At 34.9% G+C, this 25,364-nt stretch overlaps 1 protein-coding gene across 2 annotated transcripts in view; it reads right to left on the bottom strand.

The window, feature by feature from the left end:
• The window catches only part of LOC136027428 (tyrosine-protein phosphatase non-receptor type 21-like), a 76,271-nt gene that overhangs the window by 41,544 nt on the left and 9,363 nt on the right, over positions 1 to 25,364 (bottom strand). The window contains exons 3-8 of one of the 2 annotated variants that reach the window (XM_065704696.1): positions 18,190 to 18,469; positions 15,636 to 15,775; positions 12,281 to 12,456; positions 9,021 to 9,270; positions 5,661 to 5,917; positions 408 to 669 (exon numbers count right to left, since the gene is read on the bottom strand). In XM_065704696.1, coding sequence (XP_065560768.1) covers positions 408 to 669; positions 5,661 to 5,917; positions 9,021 to 9,270; positions 12,281 to 12,456; positions 15,636 to 15,775; positions 18,190 to 18,469 — 1,365 coding nt within the window. The remainder of the gene's footprint in view (positions 1 to 407; positions 670 to 5,660; positions 5,918 to 9,020; positions 9,271 to 12,280; positions 12,457 to 15,635; positions 15,776 to 18,189; positions 18,470 to 25,364) is intronic. The other variant, XM_065704697.1, reaches the window with a different exon arrangement.

Below are 25,364 nucleotides of genomic sequence, written 5' to 3'. Positions count from 1 at the left end.
ACTTACGGATTCTTATATCGCCACCTACAATCTCCACTTAGATCAGACAGAGTGAAAATCAACAAAGGCAAAACTAGAAAGCGTAATTCTTGCCAAGTTTGGTTTAGACCTGGTAAATGTCATGATAACACGAATTATAGGACCTCAATTAAGTCAGATTGGGTAAGTACTCCGGCCAGATAAAACTAGGCCACTTACTGGTAATTTTTTCAGAAGAAATGTCAACACAATTTTTAGAACACATTTTTGGAACAAATAATAAGACAAGCGGAATCTCAGGTTTATGAAACGATTTATAACTGAAAACCTTGACAAAGTAAAAAAAGAGACAAAAACAAATCAGATAGTCCAAAGCCAGATTAAAAGACAAAAGAGAGATAATGTAAAAATGAAACAAAAAAACAAACCTGATAGTCAAAAGCCAGATTAGGACTGCTATAACTATTAATTTTCCCAAAGGGATACGGAGGAGGGGGTTTTCCGACAATCTGCTGAAGCATATTAGGGTCCTTATCAAGATAAATGATTTTATTATCTGCCCCTCGATAATAATTCATGTCGTTTCGATTACAGTCAGCTTCTGCAGGCATTGATGTGCTCCGTAGAAAGTGTTCAGCCATGATTGGACCATATTTTTGGACCAGCGCAGTGGCGTAATCAGGTGCTTTCCTAAACAAAAGGGTGTATAAAACATCAATATTGGCAAATGCATTAAATATACATGAATCATTATCTCAGGCTGGCCGGAATATCGAGCTGACAATATCTTAGACTGTTTTGAACCAGATTAATCAAGTAAATAAATGCAAAAAACGAAAGAAAGTCAATCCAAAGAAAATCTCCTCATTTTTCATGAACAAAGTCTAATTAAGAATATTGCAATTTTTATTGCTGTTGAAATAATGAAAAAAGAACTATTCCTTAACCATTTATAAGTACGATACTTGTATTTTTATGGGCTTTTTTTCTGTTTTCTTTTTTTTTATTTGACATAAGATGTGAATTGAAAATAAGTCTATCTTACATAAATAAGTCTAAATACACATCTTACAAGTAAATAAGTCCAATATTACAAAAATTAGTTTAATCTTACAAGTTTTCAGTAAAGATGGTGACTCACAATGGCAAAGATATGGTAATCACCACACTCTATCTACAAAAAAAATTATTTGCTGACAAAAACCAACCATAGACTCCTCTATTCGCTCTATAAACGTAAGTTTAGACACTTTGGAAATTCGGCATCTTACCCTTTAAAACCGTCACAGAAAAAATCAGTTAGCTTTCAAAATGTAATAATGGAATATTTGAAATCGGAATGGCATCTATAGTAGAATGTAATGATATAGAATACGTGCGATACTTGAAAAATATACGTATGTGGCTATTTCTATGTTACATCTATCCATCCTAAACAATGGCTAAAATATATGGTTTACGCGAACTTAAAGCTAGGAAGAAATAACTGTCTGCAGCTTTTTTTTTCACCTGGACCAGAAAAAATAGCAACAGTGCTTTTTCAAAGGATTGTAACAGTTTTGAGAAACTGGGCATCAAATTTAAAATTGTTTACCATCTTCTTTTTGTTTCTAATTGAATACATGATTTATGCAAATTTACCAGCAGGAAGAAAAGCTGTCAGTTTTTGAGAAACAGTTTTGAGAAACTGGGCATCAAATTTAAAATTCTTTACCATCTTCTTTTTGTTTCTAATTGAATACATGATTTATGCAAATTTACCAGCAGGAAGAAAAGCTGTCAGTTTTTGAGAAACAGTTTTGAGAAACTGGGCATCAAATTTAAAATTCTTTACCATCTTCTTTTTGTTTCTAATTGAATACATGATTTATGCAAATTTACCAGCAGGAAGAAAAGCTGTCAGTTTTTGAGAAACAGTTTTGAGAAACTGGGCATCAAATTTAAAATTCTTTACCATCTTCTTTTTGTTTCTAATTGAATACATGATTTATGCAAATTTACCAGCAGGAAGAAAAGCTGTCAGTTTTTGAGAAACAGTAGCCTACACACATTAACTAGCCTACACATGCCATTTTGGCATAAGCATTCATCCAGTTTTATAAATAATCTGCATTTTGTTATTTTTTCGACATTTTAGGAATGTTGGTATTATGAAAAAGCTCGACAAATGGGTACAACAGACAGAGAATAAAACATTGTATTTGTGAATTCACTTTTCCCTACTTTCATACAATATTGATGATTCAATTTTAGACTACACTGGAACGCGCGAAGAAAAATGAATTCTCTTTCACACAAAATCAGCAAACTATTTTAATTATCTTACTTTAGAAAAGCTTTTTCTTATTGGCGTTTTTATTTCCGTAAAAACGTTCAAAATCTATTACTTAACCTTTAAAAATCCAAATAAAACGGTATGTTTGAAACTTACCATTAAAGATCTGTCCAAAAACAGGCCTGAATTAATACAAAATAAGAATAACTGTTCCTATGCCTGCTTCTTGAACATCATTAATCATAAAAAAATATATATAAACCTGTGACATTCCATCTTTTTAAAATCGAAAGTCCGTTAACAGGGATGATATATATATATATATATATATATATATATATATATATATATATATATATATATATATATATATATATATATATATATATATATATATGTAGAAACATGTGATATTTCATCTTTGAAAATGGAAAGTCCGTTAACAGGGATGATACAATATACAAGTAGCTATCCCTATTAGTTCTTAGTTTTGATGTTAATTAAAACTGAATTTTATGCTAATTAGTCCTCTCATCCGAACCATACAAAAGTTTTCTGAAGATTGAGCCTAAAATAAAGTACGAAAAGTAAGACAGCTACTCTTGACGACCTAACCTTTGAGAAAGATTAAATTTAAGAATTTTTCAAAATAGCGGTTTTTGAAAAAAACTGAAGTCATCTTAGGTTTGAAATGAGTAGAAATAAAGTTAACTAAAATTTACGACGACCTAAAATCAATAATCATAAAAAAACATAGAAGATTAAATACTAATATATATGAATAAACAAATTCCCAAACGGGTAAAAATCAAATTGAATACTCAAGTCAAACTCAAAATGCACAAAAATTACTACAAACAGGATTTTGGTTACTGGCTCCTGGGACTTGCAATTTCGTGCTTGGAGGAAAGGGACACACACCTACCAACAAACATTTAAATAAGATGTAATATTGATCAATTTCAAATTTAAATTTTTTGCGGTATGTTTTAAAAAGAAACACTAATGTTTGTATTTTGTAGACTTACAAAAAAAGAAGGGAAAAAAAGGGGCATTTTAGGACCTCAGCGTGAAAATTAACATACGGGATATCAAATTCTGAGTTTGCTAATAAAATGCGAGACAGGATTTGCAACTCGAAAAAGCGGCTTCGTAGACAACACTGCCTTTTAACTAATAATTAAAATTAAACAAACATTCATTTAATTATTTTTCCTTCTCTCTTTTCCCCCGTTTATAAAGGCTTCAATATATGGATCCGAAATATTCGGACTTTTATTAGAATATTCATAAAAGAAATCTCAACGTTCTCTGTTTTAAGTGAAAGTTTTACCATTATCATATTTTCATTTCATTCTAATAATAATTGCTATTGGATAACACCTTCCATACTAAGTCGCCTACACAGAGCCTATGGTTTTTATGGCACTTGGTAAATACCGAGTGACATATAGCGATCGCAAATTCCGTCAGTCTGTCTGTCGGTCCCGGTTTTCCTAGTTTAGGCACTTCCAGATAAGCTAGGACGATGAAATTTGACAGGCGTATCAGGGACCAGGCCAGCTGAAATTAGAAATTGTCATTTCCCCGATTCGACCATCTGGGGGGGGGGGAGAAGGTTAATTCAGAAAAATTAGAAAAAATGAGGTATTTTTAACTTTCGAACAGATGATCAGATCTTAGTGAAATTCGATATTTGGAAAGATACCGTGTCTCAGAGCTCTTATTTTAAATCCCGACCGGATCCGGTGACACTGGGAGTTGGAGGGGGGAAATGAGCAGAAGTCCTGGATACGTGAATGACATAACCGGAACGGATCCGCTCTCTTTGAGGGAGTTGGGGGGAGGGTCAATTCTGAAAAATTGGAAAAAACGAGGAATTTTTAAGTTACGAAGAAGTGACCGGATCTTAATGAAATTTCATATTTCATTTTATTGAGTTACGAGGGACCTCGTAACTCAGATCTCTTATTTTAAATCGTGACCGGATCTAGTGTCGTTGGGGGGAGTTGGGAGAGAAAGGGGTCGGAAATCTTGGAAATGGCTTAGAGTGGAGAGATCAGGATGAAACTTGGTGGGAAAAATAAGCACAAGTCTAAGATACGTGAATGACATAACCAGGCCGGATCCGCTCTCTTCGGGGGAGTCGGGGAGGAGGGGGGTAATTCGGAGAAATTAGAAAAAATGAGGTATTTGTAACTTACGAACGGGTGATCAGATTTTAATAAAATTTGATATTTAGAAGGACCTTGTGCTTCAGAACTCCTATTTGAAATCCCGAACAGATTCGGAGACATTGGGGGGAGGGGGAGTTGGAGGGGGAAACCGGAAATCTTGGAAAACGTGAAAATTGAGGCGTCTTTATCTTACGAATGGGTGATCAGATCTTAATGAAACTTGATATATAGAAAGACTTTATGTCTCAGATGCTCCATTTTCCATTCGAATCGGATCCGGGGACATAGGGGGACGAAGGGGGGGGGGGAAAGAAATCTTGGAAACCGGAAATCTTGGAAAACGCTTAGAGTGGAGAGATCGGGGTGACACTTGATGGGAAGAATAAGCACAAGTTATAGATACGTGATTGACATAATTGGAACGGATCAGTTTTGTTTGGGGGAGCTAGGGGGGTGTTAAGTTGTAAGAATGAGAGATATTGAGGTATTTTTCAACTTAAGAACGGGTGACCGGATCTTAATGAAATTTGTTATTTAGAAGGAACTTATGTCTCAAAGCTCTTATTTCAAATCCCGACCAGAGCTGTAGACATGGGGGGGAGCTGGAGGGGGAAACCGGAAATCCTGGAAATCGCTTAGAGTAGAGAGATCGGGATAAAACTTGGTGGGTAGAATTAGCAAATGTTGTAGATACGTGATTGACGTAATGGGACTGGATATGCTCTCTTTGGGGGAGTTAGGGGGTGGGGTTCAGGGGTTTGGCGAGAATGGTGCTTCTGGACGTGCTAGAACGATGAAAATTGGTAGGCGTGTCAGGGAGCTGCACAAATTGACTTGATAAAGTCTCCATCTGGGGGGCTGAAGGGAGAGGAAAAATTAGAAAAAATGAGGTATTTATGTAACGTACGAGTGGGAGGTCGGATTTTAATGCATTTTGAAATTTAGAAAGACCTCGTGACTCAGAGATCTTATCTTAAATCCCGACCGACATTAAGCCTCTGATTTTCCTTTTAAATCAATCTATTGATTCTTAGAATTTTGCTAGAGCTCATGCCATATGAGCTCTTGGCTCTTCCGACCTCGTCACAAGTGCCATATGAGCTCTTAGCTCTTGTTTATTTATCAAACTTCCAACTTTCATGCACAAAAATTTTGGTTAGTATTCATTACTAGTAAGAACAAAAATGCCCAAAAAATCAAAGAAAGCAATTAAAGCAAACAAACCATACCTATAGGCAGGAAGTAAACTCCTAAGATGTTCCACGTCGTGCTGTGGACGTGGATGAGCTCTTCCTTGAACACTTGGAGCTGGAATAGAAGTTTCATCCATATTTACCCCCGGGTCATGAACAAGCCTTTGGACACCTTGAGCCGACGCAAGAAGCAAAGATTGAGCATCTCTTTGCAACTGCATATGCTTCTCTTCATATGAATGAAGTGGAATTTGATGTTCATTGACAGGCGAACAAACGGAGTGCAAACATGGCTAAATAAAATAAAAAACAACAGATAACAAATTGTTTTAACAAAAATTGTCTAAGAGGGTGGCCTACTATTCAATTATACATAGTTTACCTGACTTTACCAGGATTTACATTAAACAGAGCTTCCTGCATGTTTACCTAAGGTAACTACTTAGCAGGTAACTTTTAATACATAATTCTGAATTTTATCGAAGATTAGATTCTTCCGATGCAAAAATTTCTTTCAAACTACTGCTTTTTTTTAAGTTTTGGTTTCTATTGACAAGGGTGGCTCTTTACCCTTAAAATGGAGGAGTAATTTATGAAATTTGAAAATAAAATAGCACAAGTTTCCTAAAAAGCTTTTCACGCTTCAATCTTCATTTCCGAATCACATTTTTTTTTTTAGTTTGCTTAAAATAATCGTGATTATTTTAGATGACGATTATGAGGGTATTATGAGTTTTTACGTTAGCCTAGTGTGAATGGACTTATGTAAGTGTGAAAGATTACACTTAACGTAGCATAAATTAACCACTTAGCATAGAGAATTAAGTAGACAGTATATGAAAGTTGCTTCAACGCAAGATGACAATCTTATTATCATCCAATAGCTGAGTTTTAAGCCTTATTCATCAACCAAATTATATTTTTAAAATTTGCTTTGTATTTTTTAGATTACAAATACGTCAGAGACTTACTAAAATAGAAAAATACACCAATTTTAAGGCAGGTTCAGATTACTCTCTAAGGGAAAGTCCGAGTAATATCAGAATTTTGGCTATGTGAACAGATAGGTTTGAAACTATTGAATTGAAAATATAAGTTTTATAAATATTAAATACAAATAATCAAGTTATCTAATAATATAAGTACTAAATACAATAATTAAAATATAAGTTAATATAAATGGTTAATATAAACTAAATATAAGTTATAAATATAAACTATAAATAAAAATTACATAAATAAGATTTGAAAATATAAGTAAGTAGTTTAGTGTAAGTTCCAGTCATAAATTTGTTGCAAAGTCAAGTTTTTCATAAATGAAATTACAAAAAGCGCATGTTAAAGAAACAGTGATGTTTAAGTTAGTAAGAGAAACCAATAAAAAATAATGCTAAGATCCCTCGTATACGTAAATACCATTCTCACGGAAAATGTGAAATATCTTGTCATTTGTTTTTTAAGTAAAGGAATAAACCTAAAGGAGGAGCAAAATTAAACCTCTAAAAACACAGCCCCTCCAAAAAAAATTACTTAAAAGCCTGATCAAAAATCAGATAAATTTGGCAGAAAATCTTTAGAAAAAAGCAAAGAACATTCTGTCTAAAAAAGATGTAACCACCCAAAATGGATGCAGTGTCTACTATTACAGTGGTAGACGTAGAAATATTTTAACCAAGTTTATTTTAATCAGTTTAGGTACAAACTATTTTTAACAGTATTTACTATATCTCTATACGGGTACCTTTAGTTGTATGAAAATCATCAAAACAATGCTTGATTTCGTGCCAGGGTCCATATAGGATAGTCTCTTCAATGATCGCAACAATTCCGCACAGCCTTTGCTTCAAGTCGACGTTGTATTCCGTCGTCGAAAATTTTTGTCTGCTCCAAATTATCTTTTATATGGATATGGCCCATCCCTCCGGACCCATTCCTCTGAAAATGTTTGACTGAGAAACTGACGAATATGCAGTCCCGAATTTAGTAGTGCATCTTACTTGACAAGCCAATAGTTGTGAAGGTCTATTTTCGGTCAGAAGCTTTAGGTAAACATGTGTAATAGCTGTTGCCTCACTGAGAGAGATGTACCATTTATTCGGTTATATATGATTCCAAATGATATACTCACCTTTGGACTATGAATGTAAAGCTCTCCAGTCAAATTGGACGTGTTCTGATCCCTAATATTCACTTTGTTTTTGTTTGGTTTTCCTGAGATATGAAAGTTTGCCTCGTTATCAAAACAAAGCTTGCTTGAGGAACGCTTCATTCTTAGAGATACTTCCTAGCAGATTGAGTGCAAAGTGTGAATTATTTTTTAAGTGCAAAGAAGCTCCATGAGCACCTTGTATTTTATCAACACAAATTAAATTACTGTCTTGCAGTTCCCTAATGTTTTACTACGCTACAAGGTACTAAATTAGGTCCACTCTCATTTGTTACTTTTTTTAACCGTGTTTTAACAACAATTCGTGAGCGTTTTAAATTTTCCGATGACTCAACTGCCTTTACACTGCGACTAAGCCCTCCGACTACCGAGCAGTCTGACTTGAGGAGAATTTTTAATGATTTAAAAGCTGAATTAAGGACAGTTAAAACTGACAGGTCAATGAGACTAAGAGCTCTTCTATGAATTTTTCCTTAATAAAAGTTTACAGCTACACTTCCTGTAATTCCCTACTACCGATAAAGTAAACAGTGAAAATACTTTTGTACGAATATTTGAGATGGAACTCGCAAGTTGACTATCTGACCAAAAAAGGTGCCTCAATTTACGGTTGTTTTTTTTTCAACCTGAAGAGATTTGTTATCCCAGCTGAGGTTTAATATATGTATACTTTGTAGGTTAAACCTTCTCTTTGATATGCATGTCCAGCTTCGCATCCGGGACTAACAAACGATCAATCAGATTAATCAGATAATAAAAGAACTACAAAAATCAAAATGAAAAAGATAAAAAATCAAAGAGCAAAAATGTAAAAAATTAAAAATCAATGAAAAAAATATCTTGGTACTGCCCAGTTATTTAGATTCGTGAATATAAAGCAAAATCATTCATCTGAAAGCGGGTAGTAATTAAGAAACAGTAATTTCTTCATAAAAAGATAATAGACGTCCCATCTCCGGCGTTATTATATGTTTTTGTACTTATACTAAAATAGAACACCCAAATAAATTGAAAGGACACAAAAGACATCTATAGTATATTCATTGAGTGAGTCCGTCATAACAGCAACCAAGCTAAAATAAACATTTTCATCTGGAAATTGGTAAACCATTTTTCTTTATATTGAGATAAGAGATGCCAAATCTCAAGTATTTCAATATTATAATCGACAGGTATTAAAACAGAAACCTTAAAACAATAAAAAGGCATGCTAACATAAAATCACATACCCTAGGTCCATGAAGCGAGTCTGCCGTATCAGGAACTAAGCTCAGCTTTGACAAGTCAACATTAAGAGCTCCAGCATCTTCCAAATTTTGTAAATTCTGTTTAAAAAATGTATGTTGTAGAACGCATAAACGCCAAACATAACGAGCTGCATCAGAAGACTCAAATGTAAACGTCACATTTCTCTCTTTTTCCTGACATTCAATACCGAAAGTCCTCTTTTGGTTAACTAAATTGACAATGTCATCCCATCTAAAAGGAAACAATGTCGTTTTGAAGCTATAGGCATAGGGAATAATTAACTACAATCATTTTTTTTCCAAGACGGATAGTCATGTATATGTGTTTATTTTATTGCTTTTTTTTCGTTATCGATTTTATTCACCCATTGTTGATAGATGAGAAGAGGGCTCATCAAACATGAACATAAAGTACTACTACCGTTTTTAAGTCACAAAAGGAATCACACAAAACCAATTTGCAGTTTCTGCTATTTTGTGCCACGGAACAACTTGACCCAAACAGGGAAAGAAGCAATCGGCGTGGATAGACACCAATATAAAGGTTACATTTCTCCCTCTTTTTTAAAGCTAATCCCCAAAAGTTCCTTTTATGTCTATTTCTTCGACAATGTCATCCCATCTTCAAGGCAAAAAAAGTTCTGAGCCTACATATATATTGCATTCGTTGTTGACAGATCAGGAGAGGGGTCATTTGAACAGGAACCTAAAAGACTATTACCCCTTTTAAGTAGAAAAAGGGATAACGCCGCAGTAAATTGTAGATTTCTGCCATTCCGTGCCACTAAACAACGATTTTCACCCGAACAAGGTAAAAGTGATCGGCATGGACAGACTCAAATATAATGGTTACATTTCTCTCTTTTTTATTTAAACTAAATCCCAGAAGTCGTTTGGTTGTATAGATTGACAATGTCATCCCACCTAGAGGGAAAACAGAGTTAGGAGCATATACTAAGTCATTTAGTTTTTGTTGCCTAACTTGCAGTGCCAGTATGTCAGAACTAGATGCAGTGCCAGACATGAGCAATCAAGTAAGAGCCCAGGTTTGAACCGTCCTAACATATTTTTCCAAATTAAAATTATCATGATTTGATCAGATATTTATTATATATTAGCTAAATACAGTTTCTTTCCATTTCAAATGATAAAACTTCTGGAATTCTTCTTCTACCCGTTGACAGAGCTACCAAATAGGCTAGTAGGGAAAGCTAGCATTTAAAAAAGAAGAAGAACATATTTCCATTAATTAAAAGAATGTCTGTCGGAAGAAAAACGTAAGCAACATTCCTTTTGGATGGTATCTGAAGACTAGAAATTCTGGAATAAGCCCATGCAAGAGTATTATAGAAACTAGCGGGTTTTTGAAGGACGTTGTGCAAGCCATTTTTAAAGATAGTTCTGACTGTTCTGCTTATGCAAGAGTGGCTCTAGAAGCTAGGGATTTTTGAAGGCCGCTCTGCAAGCGATTTTAAAGACCGTTCTGCCTATGCAAGAGTGGTTCGAGCAACTAGCGTTTGTTGAAGACCAATCTGCAAGCAATTTTTCATGAACGCTTTGCAAGTGATTTTTAAGGACCGTTCTGTCTATGCAAGAGTGGTTCTAGAAACTAACAATTTATGAAGACCCCTCTGCAAGCGATTTTGAAAACCATTCTGCCGATTTTTGCAAGATTGTTCGGCCTATGCAAGAGTTTGTTCTAGGAACTAACAATTTATGAAGACCCCTCTGCAAGCGATTTTTGAAGACCATTTTGCCGATTTTTGCAAGATTGTTCGGCCTATGCAAGAATGGTTTTAGAAACGAGCGATTGTTGAAGACTGCTCTGCAGGCGATTTTAGAAGATCGTTCTGCTTATACAAGAGTGGTTATAGAAACTAGCGATTTTTGAAGACCCCTCTGCAAGCCATTTTCGAAAACCGTGCTGCCTATGCAAGAGTTGTTCTAGAAACGAGTGACTTTTGAGTGCCATTATGGAAAAAAATTCAGCATTAGCATTTTTTTAGGGCCGTACCTCATCGAAAAGGGTCACTAGATGATCACGTCTGGTAGATATTCTAGTCTACAGCCTTACCCGGCAAACCTTTAAGCTGCATGAAAGTAGATCTCTAGAAGGAACAAGAAGATCCCTTCTACTGACGCAGATCTTTGAAAAGTTCAGTTACGGGTCCCCCTTCCTTAAAGTTTTCTGAGACAAGACCCTTAAGATTAATAGTAGCGGCCCTTTTGTACAGTTACTCAAAACAGGGTAAGACAGCTAATTTTCGGTACATTAGTTCTGCCGAGCATCAATAATAGTTGATTATCTGTTATATATTTAATATAGTATATAATGCTTAAAAATAGATTCAAATATAAGTAAAATTTAGACTGTTTTCAAACGCCCTAATTTGTTGCAATTACAGACCCTACTGATGCGACTGCGGGAATCTTGTAAAACCTGGAAACTGATAAGTTCACATTTAAATATTTTTTTAAAGCTTGAGAAGAAGATAGAAATGTATATACGGAGTTCAGAGACTAATAATGTGACTAACCATATCCAACCAATGGATAATAAGCAATACTTTAAGAAATAACCTAATCCATCATCAGTGTCTCAAAGTACCTAGAGTGAAGGCTACAAAGCAACGTTTAACAACCTAAAAATATCACAGACCTACTGGGTCGTAACCAGGATTTTGATTCTGGGAGGCTAGATAGGATATCCTAAAACTGTGCTCCTTTATGGAATTTTTCATGCTTCGTGGGGGTTAGTTCGAAAGATCCCTCTCTCAAGATACGGTCTTTGGACCACATTAATTTTCAAGATATACTAGTGTAAATAAGTTAGAGACACTAGGCGGTGGAGGGTAGCCTAGAACTTGTCCCCGTGAGAAAAAAAAAGAAGCTATTTTACTATTCCGAAGATTTTTCATATGAAAGTAGAATTGATGTTAAAACTTATAACGACCATTCTTTGTCCCAAATATTGGGGAGCTCGCCCCTCCCATCAACCCCTTACGTTTTGCGTTGAGGTTTAACTTGCACCTTTAAGAAAGCGATGTTCATCTTTTTAATCACTGATACGACGCCTGGGGAACGAATGTTTTCAGTTAAATGTCATTGCTTTAAAACATAAGCTTTTCGCTAAGACTTTGAGAGCAAAACTTTTAGATTACACAATTTTTTTAACACAGTAAATAAATTCAAACATAAGAGAGAAGGAAAGAGAATCAATAGGAAAAAAGACAAAACCCTACCTATAATGAACCAGGGCCTCCGTATTTGACCTACGTACAAGAACACCATGCAAACTAGCTGCAACAAGAACTTCTTGATTAGCTTCATTCTTAGCTAAAAAGCATTCTTGACCATAGCCATCAAGCTTTTGGGCACCCAAAAGGTAACAGCACTCAGCTAATCCCTGACTTATTCCCTAAATGAGATAATAAGCATAAATCAAATACGTAATATATTAAATACATTTAATAAATAGGAAAATAATTATATTAGTATAAGTTCTATACAGACTTATTCATAAAATCTGAGACTTTGGGAGAATACTAAGGTTTCTAGAGGGGTTTGATGTTTCAGACATATGATTTTGGGCCCAGCCCTAAATCAAAAATTTAATACGTGCAAAACCAGGAATTGCACAAAAAGTTGGAAACAAATAGTAATTGCAACTTGTCGCCTAAGAGTGGAAACTGGCCATTGGCAAAAGCCACCATTTTTTGGCATTTTTATTGTGTTGGTCTCAGAAACTCGAGTAGACTCTAATTATTACAGCAATTGGGTCAGTTACAATGATTACACTAATATTACTTTATTTTAAACTGAACCAATTCAAAAAGAAGCCTTGCACTAAAGAGCGTTTTTTATGTTTTTTATGTTTTTATGTTTATGTTTTTTTATGTTTTGTTTATGTTTTGTTTATGTTTTTTTATGTTTTTATGTTTTTTTATGTTTTTTATGTTTTGTTTATGTTTTTTATGTTTTATGTTTTTTACTCTACTCTTCTGTGCTTCTACTCTTATACTTTACCCATACTTCTTGGTTGGGGCTAAAAATAAACTCAAGAATCAACCTATAGCAAAAGCTAATTCATCTGTAAACGTAGAATGAACAAAAAAGCCTTACATTTGACGACACATGTTGAAATCATTAAATTAAAATTGTTGAAATTAATAAATTTATTCAGACTGGTCAAATACAACAGGATACGTAAGAGTTTATTTAGCTTATACTTAACAAGACTTGAATAGCTCTAGAGGTCTTAAAGTACGCTTATAGAGGAAGCAGTCCTAGTGTGGGTTGAATTGTTCTCCTACGCTAATATACAGGTATATTTTGCGCTATCAGAAGTATGACAGAAAAAAAATATCAGAAGTATGACAGAAAAAAAATACCGCCTATGACAGAAAAAAAAACATACCGCCTGTATACAGGTATGTTTTCCGCTATCAGAAATATGACAGAAAAAAAGACAGTAGAAAGAAAAACAATTTATTTGACTATAGATTTTTTTTAACGTGTATCAAAGTACATTTTCTTTGTTCAAACAGTTCGTGGTAACGAACTATAGTAAGGAGCGACCCGGCTCAATAGTAACCAAAACTCTAAAAAATGAAATTTTGATACCAATAGCTACATCAAAAGAATCACATTTTAATGCTGATTTTAAATATTTAAGTTTCATCAAGTTTAGTCTTACCCATCAAAAGTTAGAGCCTGAGAAAATATGCCTTATTTTAGAAAGTAGGGGGAAACACCCCCTAAAAGTCATAGAATCTTAACGAAAATCACAGCGTCAGATTCAGCGTATAAGAGAACCCTATTGTAAGAGTTTCAAGCTCCTATCTACAAAAACGTGGAATTTTGTATTTTTTGCCAGAAGGCAGATCACGAATGCGTGTTTATTTGTTTGGGTTGTTTTTTGTTTTTTTTTCCCCAGGGTTGATCGCATCGACCCAGTGGTCCTAGAATGTTTCGAGAGAACTCTTTCTAGCGGAACTGAAAAGTTCTAGTGCCCTTTCTAATTGACCAAAAAAATTGGAGGCCACCTAGGCCTCCTCCCACGCTAATTATTTTCCAAAAGTTAACGGATCAAAATTCTGAGATAGCCATTTTATTCCACGTAGTCGAAAAACCTTATAACTATGTCTTTGGGGACGACTTACTCCCCCCCCAGTCCAAGTGGGAGGGGCTACAGGTTACAAACTTTGACCAGGTCTTACATATAGTAATGGTTATTGGGAAGTGTACAGACATTTTCAGGGGGATTTTTTTGTTGGGGGAGGGGTTGAAAAGAGGGGGATATGCTAGGGGAACTTTCCATCGAGGAATTTGTCATGGGGAAGAAAATTTGCATGAAGGGAGCGCAGGATGTTCTAGCATTATTAAGAAAAACAATGAAAAAATAAATATGAAAAAGTTTTTTCAGCTGGAAGTAAGGAGCAGCATTAAAACTTAAAACGAACAGAAATTATTACGCATATGAGGGGCTCACCTCCTCCTAATACATTGCTCTTTACGCTAAAGTATTTTTAGTAATTTCAACTATTTATTCTACGGCTTTTGTGATTTAGGGGTCATTCTTAATGAATTGGGACAAAATTTAAGCTTTAGTGTAAAGAGCAAGGTACTAACGAGGGGGCGAACCCCCTCATATATGTAATAAAAACATGAGAATACAAAAGTTCGTTACGTAGACTAATTTATAAGTTACGTATATCTTTTACTAGTAAAAACATTCTTAAAAAATTAAAAGTTCTAGTTGCCTTTTTAAGTAACCAAAAAATCGGAGGGCAGCTAGGCTTCCTCCCCCGCTCTTTTTTTTCTCAAAATCATTCAATCAAAACTATGAGAAAGCCATTTAGCCAATAAAAAATATATGCAAATTTCGTTTTAATTATTCCTCTGCGGAGAGCCAAAATCCAAATATGCATTGATTCAAAAACGTTCAGAAATTAAATAAAAAAACAAGTTTTTTTAACTGAAAGTAAGGAGCGACGTTAAAACTTAAAACGAACAGAAATTACTTGGTATATGAAAGTGGCTGCTTCCTCATCAACGCCCAGCTCTTTAAGCTAAGTTTTTTACTGTTTTAAAAAGAAGAGTTGAGAGAAAGAGTCAAACTTAAGCGTAAAGAGCGGGGTGCTGATGAGTAAATGTGGATGAGGAAAATGAAGATGTGGCTTCACTTTTTGCCACAATTCAGTAAGAAAGACTCCTCAAACACAAGGGTGGTTGAGTTTGAATGAGAATTGTTTTTAAAGAACTTTAAGACTTTAGTGTAAAGAGCGAGGGTTAAGGAAGGGGCAGTCCCCTCATTCACCGAAAACGTTTCTGTTCATTTTAAGTTTTAATGTTGCTCCTTACTCTCAGTTGAAAAAAAACCTTTTTTTAATTTAATTTATTAAGACATATTTGATTGCTTAAGTTTCAAATCGCCAATTCAAACAATCCGATTTCTTTGCCATAATCCTTAGTACTTTCTAAGTTTTGAACTACAAGTCCAGCTTAGTCCTTGTTTGCTTAATGCTAAAATTTCAAGAGCAAATGAAACCAATTCAATCATTAGAAAAAAATCCCACTAAATAGGCATAAACACACCTGTAATGCTGCATATTGTCTTGCAACAGCCTCTGTGACAGCTGTTCTTTGTGATTCTGTTACCAAATGTCGAGGTACAAGAACGAAATCCCTTAAATATGATACACTGTGTCGTTCAGGGTCGTAATCAGCAAATTCAGCTGAAAAAATAAACAGAGGCTATTAGGTTTATATAGAGATGATTTTGTAAAAAAATACACTCTCATACATAAAATAAAGTTAAAAGCATATGACTCCCTTTTTTCATAACGGGCTTCACGGCTCCATCACAAATGATAATTAACTATTAATCCTAGTTTCACCAGCTTATTCTCTGTTTTTAAGCTATTTGTTGAACAACTTCCCGTGAAATCGTAAATAGAATAATTTTCAGAGATTATTTCTGCTGGGATGAATTCAACTTGGCGACCAATCGTCAAGCGACATTCGTTTTCAAGGTTCCTTGCGGGGTGAACTCTAAACAAGGTAGTACCGACGTAATGTACTTTGATGAGTTGATCACAAAGGATTTGCTCTGTCTAAAATGAACTTTGACAACTCTTCTGGTGGAGTGCAATGCATCTATGCTTTAAAATTCTCTTATCAATATTTTCGGATTATAACAGATAAATTATAAATTTTAAATTAAAATATATACATATTTTAGCATCAGACACATTCATTTTGAATACTTTGGAGGCTTTAAAACTTTTTCTTGAAACACATTTTTTTCTTTTGCATATGCCTATTGTTGGGTTTGAAATTCCCATATGCATATTTACAGATTATTATATATAATTTATACATACATTATAGATATTATATTAAAATACATACGGGAATTTCAAAGCCAACAATAGGCATATACAAAAGAAACAATGCAATATTAAAAGATATGTTTTGCAAAAAAAATTTAAAGCGTCGAAAGTGGGCTATTCAAAATTAAATTGTCTGAAGTTAAAATATGTATGTATTTTAATATAATATCTATAATTTACCTATTATAATCTTTAAATATGTATACGGGAATTTCAAAGCCAACCATAGGCACATACAAAAGAAACAATGCAAAAGAAAAAGATATGTTTGAAGGAAAAGTTTTTAAAGTGTCTATAGTATTCAAAATGAAATTGTCTGATGTTAAAATATGTATATATTTCAATATAATATCTGTAATTTATCCATAATAATCTGTAAATATGTATACGGGAATTTCAAAGTCAAAAATAGGCATATACGAAAGAAAAATGCAAAAGAAAAAAGATATTTTGAACAATTAGTTTTAAAGCCTCCAAAGTATTCAAAATGATATTGTCTGATGTTAAAATATGTACATTTTTTAATTAAATATCCATATTTAAAGATTATTATGGATATTATACTAAAATATATACATATTGTAACATCAGAAAATTTCCTTTTGAATACTTTGGACGTCTTAAAAACTTTTCCTTCAAACGTAACTTTTTCTTTTACATTGATTCTTTTGTCTATGCCGATTGTTGGCTTTGAAATTCCCGCAAGTATAAATACAGGTAGTTCTTTATATCTCAATTATTTTACACTTATAACAAATTATTTGGACCATTTTGAAGAACTTCACACGTAGAAGACCTCTAGTCGTAAAAAAAAGAAAGTGCCTCTAAAGTAATAATTGAGTCGTAAATCTAGTCGTAAAAAAAAGAAAGTGCCTCTAAAGTAATAAGTACACACAGCAATGTCTTTACAGAACCATAAAGATTTAAACATAAATGAACAAGTCAAGGCACATAAATTAAATTAATTACTCAACAGTCATGATTACATTCTATCTTCAGAGATGGCAATTTGTGCATTTGAAAAATTTAACATAACTATGCACATTAAATAAAGGCGATGCAGATGTAGCATGTTATATATCAAGTAGAAAATAAATAAAAGGCTGTTAAGAGAGCAAATTTTTTCACTTAATTTCAGTTTATATGAGAAGTGGATCACTTACAGTTTTTTGGTATTTGATTTGCCGAGCATCAAGTATTTATTCAGATTACAAATATATTCATGTTCACTTCTGAATTTAATAATAACAAAAAGCTTATTCTGATGGCCACTCAGACTCAATTTGTATCCTGAAATGGCCACAAACAAAATTACCGATTTGGTTTTACTAGATCTACTGCAAGAAATGCAACAAACAAAGGGCCCCATGCCACCCTTGATTTTTTTTTTACCCATAGGTTTCGGAAAATTTCTTTTTGGGGATACTTTCGGTGAAAATGCCTTTTTTGTACTTCCATTGAATAAACTGAAGAAAATGACAAATTTGCCCTGCTCTTAGATTAAAAAAAAAAAAAAAACGTTTTGCCCCTCTTCCTAAATTTTCATGAACTAAAACCATCGTTCAGACCCCCCAGAATAAATCCCCTAGTAATCCTCCAGTTAAAATTGGACGGAGCAGATATACGGAGGGAAGAAGATCTTTCCTTCACAGGAAAGATCTATCAAACTATCAAATAGACTATCAAAAAAGACTTACAACTATCAAAGTTCGTCAATGTACTCCTAAATAGAAATGTAACTTTAAGATTCCATTTACCTTGTAAACTGTAGGCTGCCAAAGGAATGGCTTCTTCAAGTGTGCATCTTAATCTTCCTTCAGCTACATCAGCTTTTAGCTGTAGAAAATAATGATAACGAGTGGTTTCATCTTTAATTAGACTCAGCCCAGGTCCAGGTACATAAAACATTACCCTAAGATATAGATAAACCTCTTGAGCGAGTCTATCCAATTGCTTTTTTAAAGGTCGATCCAAATCTACCCATCTTACTCTTGGGTAGCCTCTTTTTGATACATAACGAAGACCAAAAAATTCTGGCTAGAAAAAAGCACACATCAACCCAAGCAATAAATTTACATTCCTTTTCACACAAAGCCCACCGAGATTGAGCCACAGGATTTTTTTCTGAAACTAGGCCTAGCATCGGTTCTAAATTTGTCATTTCCCGGAAAAATGGGCAAGAAATCTGGAAAGTTCGACCAATCAAGATGCATCTGTAAAAGGTGGTTCATGTTGGTTGATGCCTTACAATCCTTTCCAGCATATTTGAAAACGACAAGTTTCCGGAAAACTCATTTTCCTACCATTAGCATATGCCTTGAAGTGCAGATTGAATTTAATATAGTTCTAGGCTCTAGCTTTGCAAAATTTCAGAAAATTTAATCAAAACGATAAATTCTATCAGAAAAAATGGAAATAGTGATAATATGCTGAAGAGAAGCATCATTTTTGTGCTGAAGCAATGAAGAAATAATTCCATGTTCTACACGAGTCTGATGATCCTGGGGATTTGTAAGCTGGGGCTGTTTTGTTTGCTTATTATTTCTACTTCTTTGTAGACCATAGAAAATGCGGGATTTAACATTTTTCTGGAGACTTTGCAAACTTCCGAGACATTTGTCTGTTTTACGATCTCCGTAATTGACAAATAGTTTAAATTTCACTCTCCAGCCGTTACTGTGGTCGGCTTCTAATTACGAGAAAAAACAAACATGTCTTCGCTCTAAATATCTGTTTCCAATTCTTTTTTTCTTTGGTACTAATCGTTTATACAAGGCATTCTCTCGGGGGAGGGCATTAAAGAATTTTCCTTAGAGGGTGGATGGGCTGAAAAATAAAATAGATTTTAGTTGTAAGGCACTTATTTTCTTTGGGAGGAGTTCTTTGGAGTAATGCCAAAGGGGGAAGGGTTCCCTTCCTTCTGTATGCTAACATTAATGGCACATCTAGGATTTTTGTACGAGGGGAGGGGTTGCGAAAAACTTAAAAAACGCACTTTGAAAAACCAATGGGAACCGAAGCAGGTTTATAAGACAGGCTAGTGAGAATTATACCGGCTAGTCAGGAATAACAAGAAAAGAATCAAGTTATTCAGAATTTGAACCACTTCTATTGCCACAACCAATTTTAACCATAAACGAGCACCAGTAAACGGTCACGGATATTACTTTGCACAGTTAAAAAAAAATATTATTTGTTATTTTAGAATTGAATGTGTGCTATAATTGGAATTTAGCGCAAAGAATCACTAGCCAGAAACACTCCCCACTAGCGTGCTCGATTTGCTTTCCAAGTGCAGCCAGTTCTTGTCTTCTTGCGAACAATAGTGGAAGCTTTCTGCTAATCGCTAACTATAGAAACAAACAGCGGAAATCAAAGCCAGTTCCTTTTCCGGCTCATTCTCAGATTCTTGTAATATTCACTGTCAATATATATTTTTTAAACATCTTTAAACCACAACTATCCATGCTGACCTCCAAAGACTCCCCCCCCCCCCGCTAAAAAAAATTTTACGGGCTCTGCAGTGTTATATCTGTGTGTTATATGCATTGTTATACGCAGTGTTATATCAAACTGTTATGTCGCCTATTTTGATAGATGTTTTTTTTTGCTTTTTTTTAATACACCAGACTAACCGAATATAGCCTAACACGCCAAAAATTAGGACGACAGGGATAACAAAGGAAAGAACTGTAGCGAATACTCTTTTATGAGGATTGAAGATAAAACATTCTGTCCCTTTCCTCCAAACACAAAATTCTAAGTCCCCTTACCCCTCTCTCAAAAAAAAAATTTCCTGAAAGTTTTAAGCAGTGAGGAAAAAACGTGGTAAGTTTATCAAAATATAACAAATTTCCCCTTTTAACGTAACCTAGCTGCATGCTATCCCTACAACAAGAAAGTTTTTCTTACTTTTGGGCATAAAAATCTTCACTTACGATGTTTTTATGTAAGTTTAAGGGGAAATATACTTTTATATCTACTGGCGACAATTACTCCTTAGAATTCATCATGCAAAACATGGTTTACTTCTTGCACAAACTTTATTTGTAATTTTAGTGCATTCTTAAAGCCAGCACTGAAAGATTTAAATCAAAGGCAGATGATATAATTGATACCAAGGATATATTCAGGGCACTGATTTCTTTTTTATTTTACAAAACGCATCAAAAATTTCTTTACATGCTTTTTCGTTCCTTTTTTTGGGAGTCAGACAAAATTACGGGGAGGAGGGTTTTCCAAACCCGTTAATCCCCCTCTCTCCTGAATACGGCCTTGATCAATAGCCTACAGATGTGATCTCTTATCTTTTCATATAAAAGGAAAATACTCACTAAATGAAATACATTTTAATAGAAAATGAAGAATGTGGGCAGCATAAATTCTGAAATTAGCATTTTAAATCCAATAGTGTTAATCAATGTCATTAAATTTCATACTGTATTCTCGTCAAGTATTAATAGTCATGAGACTTTGAAATTTGCAAGGGTTGTATAGGGCCAAATTGGGACAGTCTAGATTTTAATGCATGCACTGGTGTGGCACATTCAGTTTTTCAAAAATAGATACAAAAGTGTTCACATAAGCAAACAAGCTCAATGAAGAAAAAAAATCACTAAAACACCATTAAATATTCCAAAATGTAAAATTAACAGAAGATGAAATGAATAAGGACTGATTGCCTATCATTGACAAATTCCATTGCAAAGAATATTATTCATTGGTTTCTGAACAAGTTTCACTTTGCTGTTGTTGGCTATAAAGGATTATTTTTGCATTCCTGAAAAGTATTCTTAAAACCAAAATTATTTTGCCTTTCAGGTTAATGCTGCTGCAAGCGAAAAAATTGGGATTTTTCCATAAAAATTTGCCAATCCAAGGGCAATTTAATTGGACTATTTCAGATCTATTCTATTTTATGCATATTCCAGGTGGCAATTCTTAAAAGTTAACATTAGTCATCTCTGATAAACTCAAAAGAAAGTGTTCCAATCAGACTGGGAAATAGATGAATAGCTTGAAGGTCGTTTGCTTGTATATAAGTAACGGAGTCAGGGATAGCGTTTTGAGAGCCCAGACACCCTCTGAGATGCAAATTGCGTAAATGGGTATTTTCTATTGCACAGCGACAATAAAAGGTATTTTTCAAGAGCTAGATCCCCCCCCCCTTCCTTCATCCTTTATTTTCCTTTTATCCTTCTCTTTCGTAATTTTCGAAAAAATAAGCAAAAAGAAAAATGTGACCTTGTAATCATTTTCATAGTGGTTTCTGCAGGTTTTGCAAACAATGCAAGTTTCTACATATTTGTCGTCATGTTATTTCAGGAATCAGTGCGTCTGATAAGCGTATTTTTGGTCATGTCGACCTGTGTTCAGTTTTATCTTATATTGATAATTCGTGTAATTATGCTCATGCATCATCAGGGGTGGAGGGTAGGCTTAAAACTCAACCTTTTTAGGGCGACGTCAAAAGTATTCACGACCAACCCCCTCCCCTAGATCGTGTTTCATTCAACTTTCAGCCTTATCCCCCTGCAAACCCTATGCAAAGCAGTATACCCCAGGAATCCATCCCCCCAAAACAATCCTCTGCCCGAAGTACTTAGGCGTATCCAGTCAACCCAACCCCCAAAATCACTTTATTCAATTCGGACCATACCCCCCCCCCCCCCTCACTCTCATTCTTCCCAAAAAATCACCTTCTTTCGACTCCGTTCCTCTCCGCACGTCCAAGAAGTTACCGACTGGTTATGGACTTCACTCGTAATTTGTCGAAACAAACCCGACCCTTCCCTCTCCCAGTATCGTCTCGCCTTCCCATCCCCCCATATAAAGACCACTCCCAATTTGACTTATTCCATGATCACCCGGAAACCTTTCCCCCACCCCTTGCACTTTATCCCCCTGGCTACCCTACCAGTGTGACTCTGGTTTAAGAGTTGCCACATGCGAAAATTAACCTGTAATAAATATTCCGCCACAAAAACAATTCGCTCCATCCCATCGTCCACTTAAAGCTTCACTCTTGAAGTCCAACCATAGACCAGTTAATACTTCACTGATTACCTGTGATTATTCAGGTAAAAGATATGATTTCCCCTCTTTAATAGAAGAAAATTTTACAAAAGAACAAAATTTTACCCGCGGCTCTGCCAATTTACCCCATAATTTTAAAAGTGAACCTCTTCCCATCCCACTTCAAAACCGGTTTAATAGTTTCTCGATATAGGGTGGTGAGTTTGAGCCTTAGGACAAACCTTCCTACAATACCCCGAATGATAATATTTCACTTTCAGGGGATGTTCTTTCCACCACCCTATTGATTTTAATATTTACACCCAGCCCGAGTTGCGTCAGAATAAGGCTTTTTTGAAGAAATCAGTTGTTAAAGAGTAGAGAGTAGAGGGGCTTTAATCCATTTCAAGATAAAAAAAACAACTAATCATTTCCCTGTTTTCATCCTTACGAACGCCAAAATTTTGGATTTTGAAAAGTTAGTTGAGTTAGAAACAACAGCAAAATTGAACCATATTGATTTAATTGCAGTTACTAAAGTCCAGGCACAAAATCCAGATCTCCTTAAAATGACTGGTTTTCAGGATTTTATAAAGCTACGCCCGGTTGACCACCCACTGGCAAAAAAAAAGGAGGATGAGTAAGGATTTTTTGCAAAAGATTGCCAATCTCCTACCCATATCCATGTGCCAGGATTAGGTAACTGCGATGAAACCATTTGGATATCTACTAAGTCTAAATGCCAGCCTCGGCGTTATACTAATTTAATCAGTTACTTATTTTATTATTGACCCGGACAGAATACTTGCTCTCGTCGTAATTTCTATGATAGGCTGCAAGCAAGCCTTGACATTGTGACGAAAAAGTATCCAAATGCCAGGGTTTTTATAGCAGGAGACGCAAACGAACTAAGTCTTAATTATCTGTGCAAAGATCTGAAGCCCACGCAAATTCTTGATTTCCCTACTACAAAAGGTGGAACCAGTTTGGATGTTATTTGCACCAATCTTAAAACCTTTTACAATATTCCAACTACCCTTCCCCTCTCAGTGATAACTATCGTTTCATGCTATATTTGAAACCACTGCTAGTTTTTAAAACAAATTACTCCATTTCTGAATTTTCGTACCAGCCAATAGCAAGTCAAGGTCTTTGTGATTTTGGATCTTGGATTACGTCTGAGAGTTGGGATGATGTTTTGTCGTGAGTAAAACTTAATTCAAAGGTTAGTTTGTTCAACAAAAATTAATGACAAATTACCAAAATTATTTCCCAGAGGTTACCAAAAAGGTACGTTCCTCAGACAAACCTTACATAGATGAAAAAAAAGGACTAATTCATTTGAAGCTAAAACTTTTTCGCCTTAGAAAGAAAGAGCAAGCCTTAACCCTCCGTAAACAAATAAAGAAAGAAATACGTCGTGCTGTTTTTCGTTATGGTAAGAAGAAATTAAATTACTTAAAATGGAGCAAACCTTAGCAACAGTTTAAGAAAGTGAAAGAAGTAGGGGGTCGCTCGTGCAAGAACCTTGATTTTCTTCTGGATGAACCACCTGAACAAACAGCCAATGAGCTTAATAAACACCTAACTAGCAGTGTGCAAACGTTCCCCCCTCTCTCGGAAATTTCAGGAATCTCTCGGAATCCCGGAAATTTCAGTGAAACAAATAATAGAAAAAATACAGAAACTGAAAAAAACCTAGTATTTGTCCTATATTTGTAATATCCCAATTGATCTAATAAAAGCATTACCTGATAAACTATCAACACCCCTTATTATTTTTCTTAATGATATTAGTAATTCCAGATGTTACCCTTCATGCTGGAAGCTGGGCTACATTGCTCCAATCCAAAGGAATGGAGGCATGAATGACTTTATTGGAGTACAGCCAATTACCTTAACCCCAGTTTTTTTTTTCAAAAATGCATGAGCATTTCTCAGCTAATTGGTTAAAAACAAAAGATTCGTAAACTTACTAACTTACAGCAATTTGGAAACCTGACGGAGACATCTAGATTTCAAACTACCTTGTTAGTCTTCTTGACACCATTTTTAAAAACCCTGATACTTGGCTGAATCTTTTATTAATTGACCTCCAGACAGCATATGACCTAATTGACCACAATATCCTTGTAAATAAACTGCAGATGGAGTTGCAAGTGAGTCCCTTTCTAGTTAAAATTGTTGGCTCCTATTTAACAAATCGTTATCAAGTACTTAAATATAAAAATGTTTATTCGGATACGCTTCCTATCTTTTGTGGGGTGCCTCAGGGATCTCTGATGTGTCCCATTTTATTCCCCATACATTCCTCATACACGGTTAATAGCCTCCATGACTGACCACACAGAGTGATGGAAGTATGTGGACAACCTGCCTGCACTTGAGGTTGGCAAAAGAAATATTAAAAGCTTAATTATGACATTACTTGACAATGTCACACAGGAGGCTTCTTTGTCGAAGATGAAAGTAAACCCTAATAAATCGTGAGTTATGACAGTTAATTTTTTTTTTAATCATCCCCCACTTTCACAAATCTCATTCCTCCCAAAATTTCTGTCACTTGCATTAAACTACTTGGAGTGACAATTACTGCTAACTTGAAGTAGGATTTCCACGTTCAAAACATACTCAACCAAGCTTCCTCTTCTAGAAATTTTGACAAAATTGTTTTGCCCCTCTAAGGAGCTTCTCCAACTTAAGTGTTCTTTTCTTTGGCCAATGCTCGAGTTTGTTTGTCCAATGTGGCATTTAGGTCTTTCTTCAGAACAAATCTGTGTGATCGAAAATGTCATGAAGAGGAGAAATCATGAAGAGAAGGTTCCATATCATTATCTACTAGGTAAGTTCAAACTCACCACGTTGGTCGAGAAAAGGAGCCTCCTGTGCCTCCAATTCGGCACCAAGACCCTGTCTG

The sequence above is a fragment of the Artemia franciscana genome, chromosome 5, assembly GCF_032884065.1.
Source record: "Artemia franciscana chromosome 5, ASM3288406v1, whole genome shotgun sequence".
Taxonomy (NCBI): domain Eukaryota; kingdom Metazoa; phylum Arthropoda; class Branchiopoda; order Anostraca; family Artemiidae; genus Artemia; species Artemia franciscana.
Note: the sequence above shows the minus strand (reverse complement) of the source record. Positions and strands in the feature narration are given on the sequence as shown.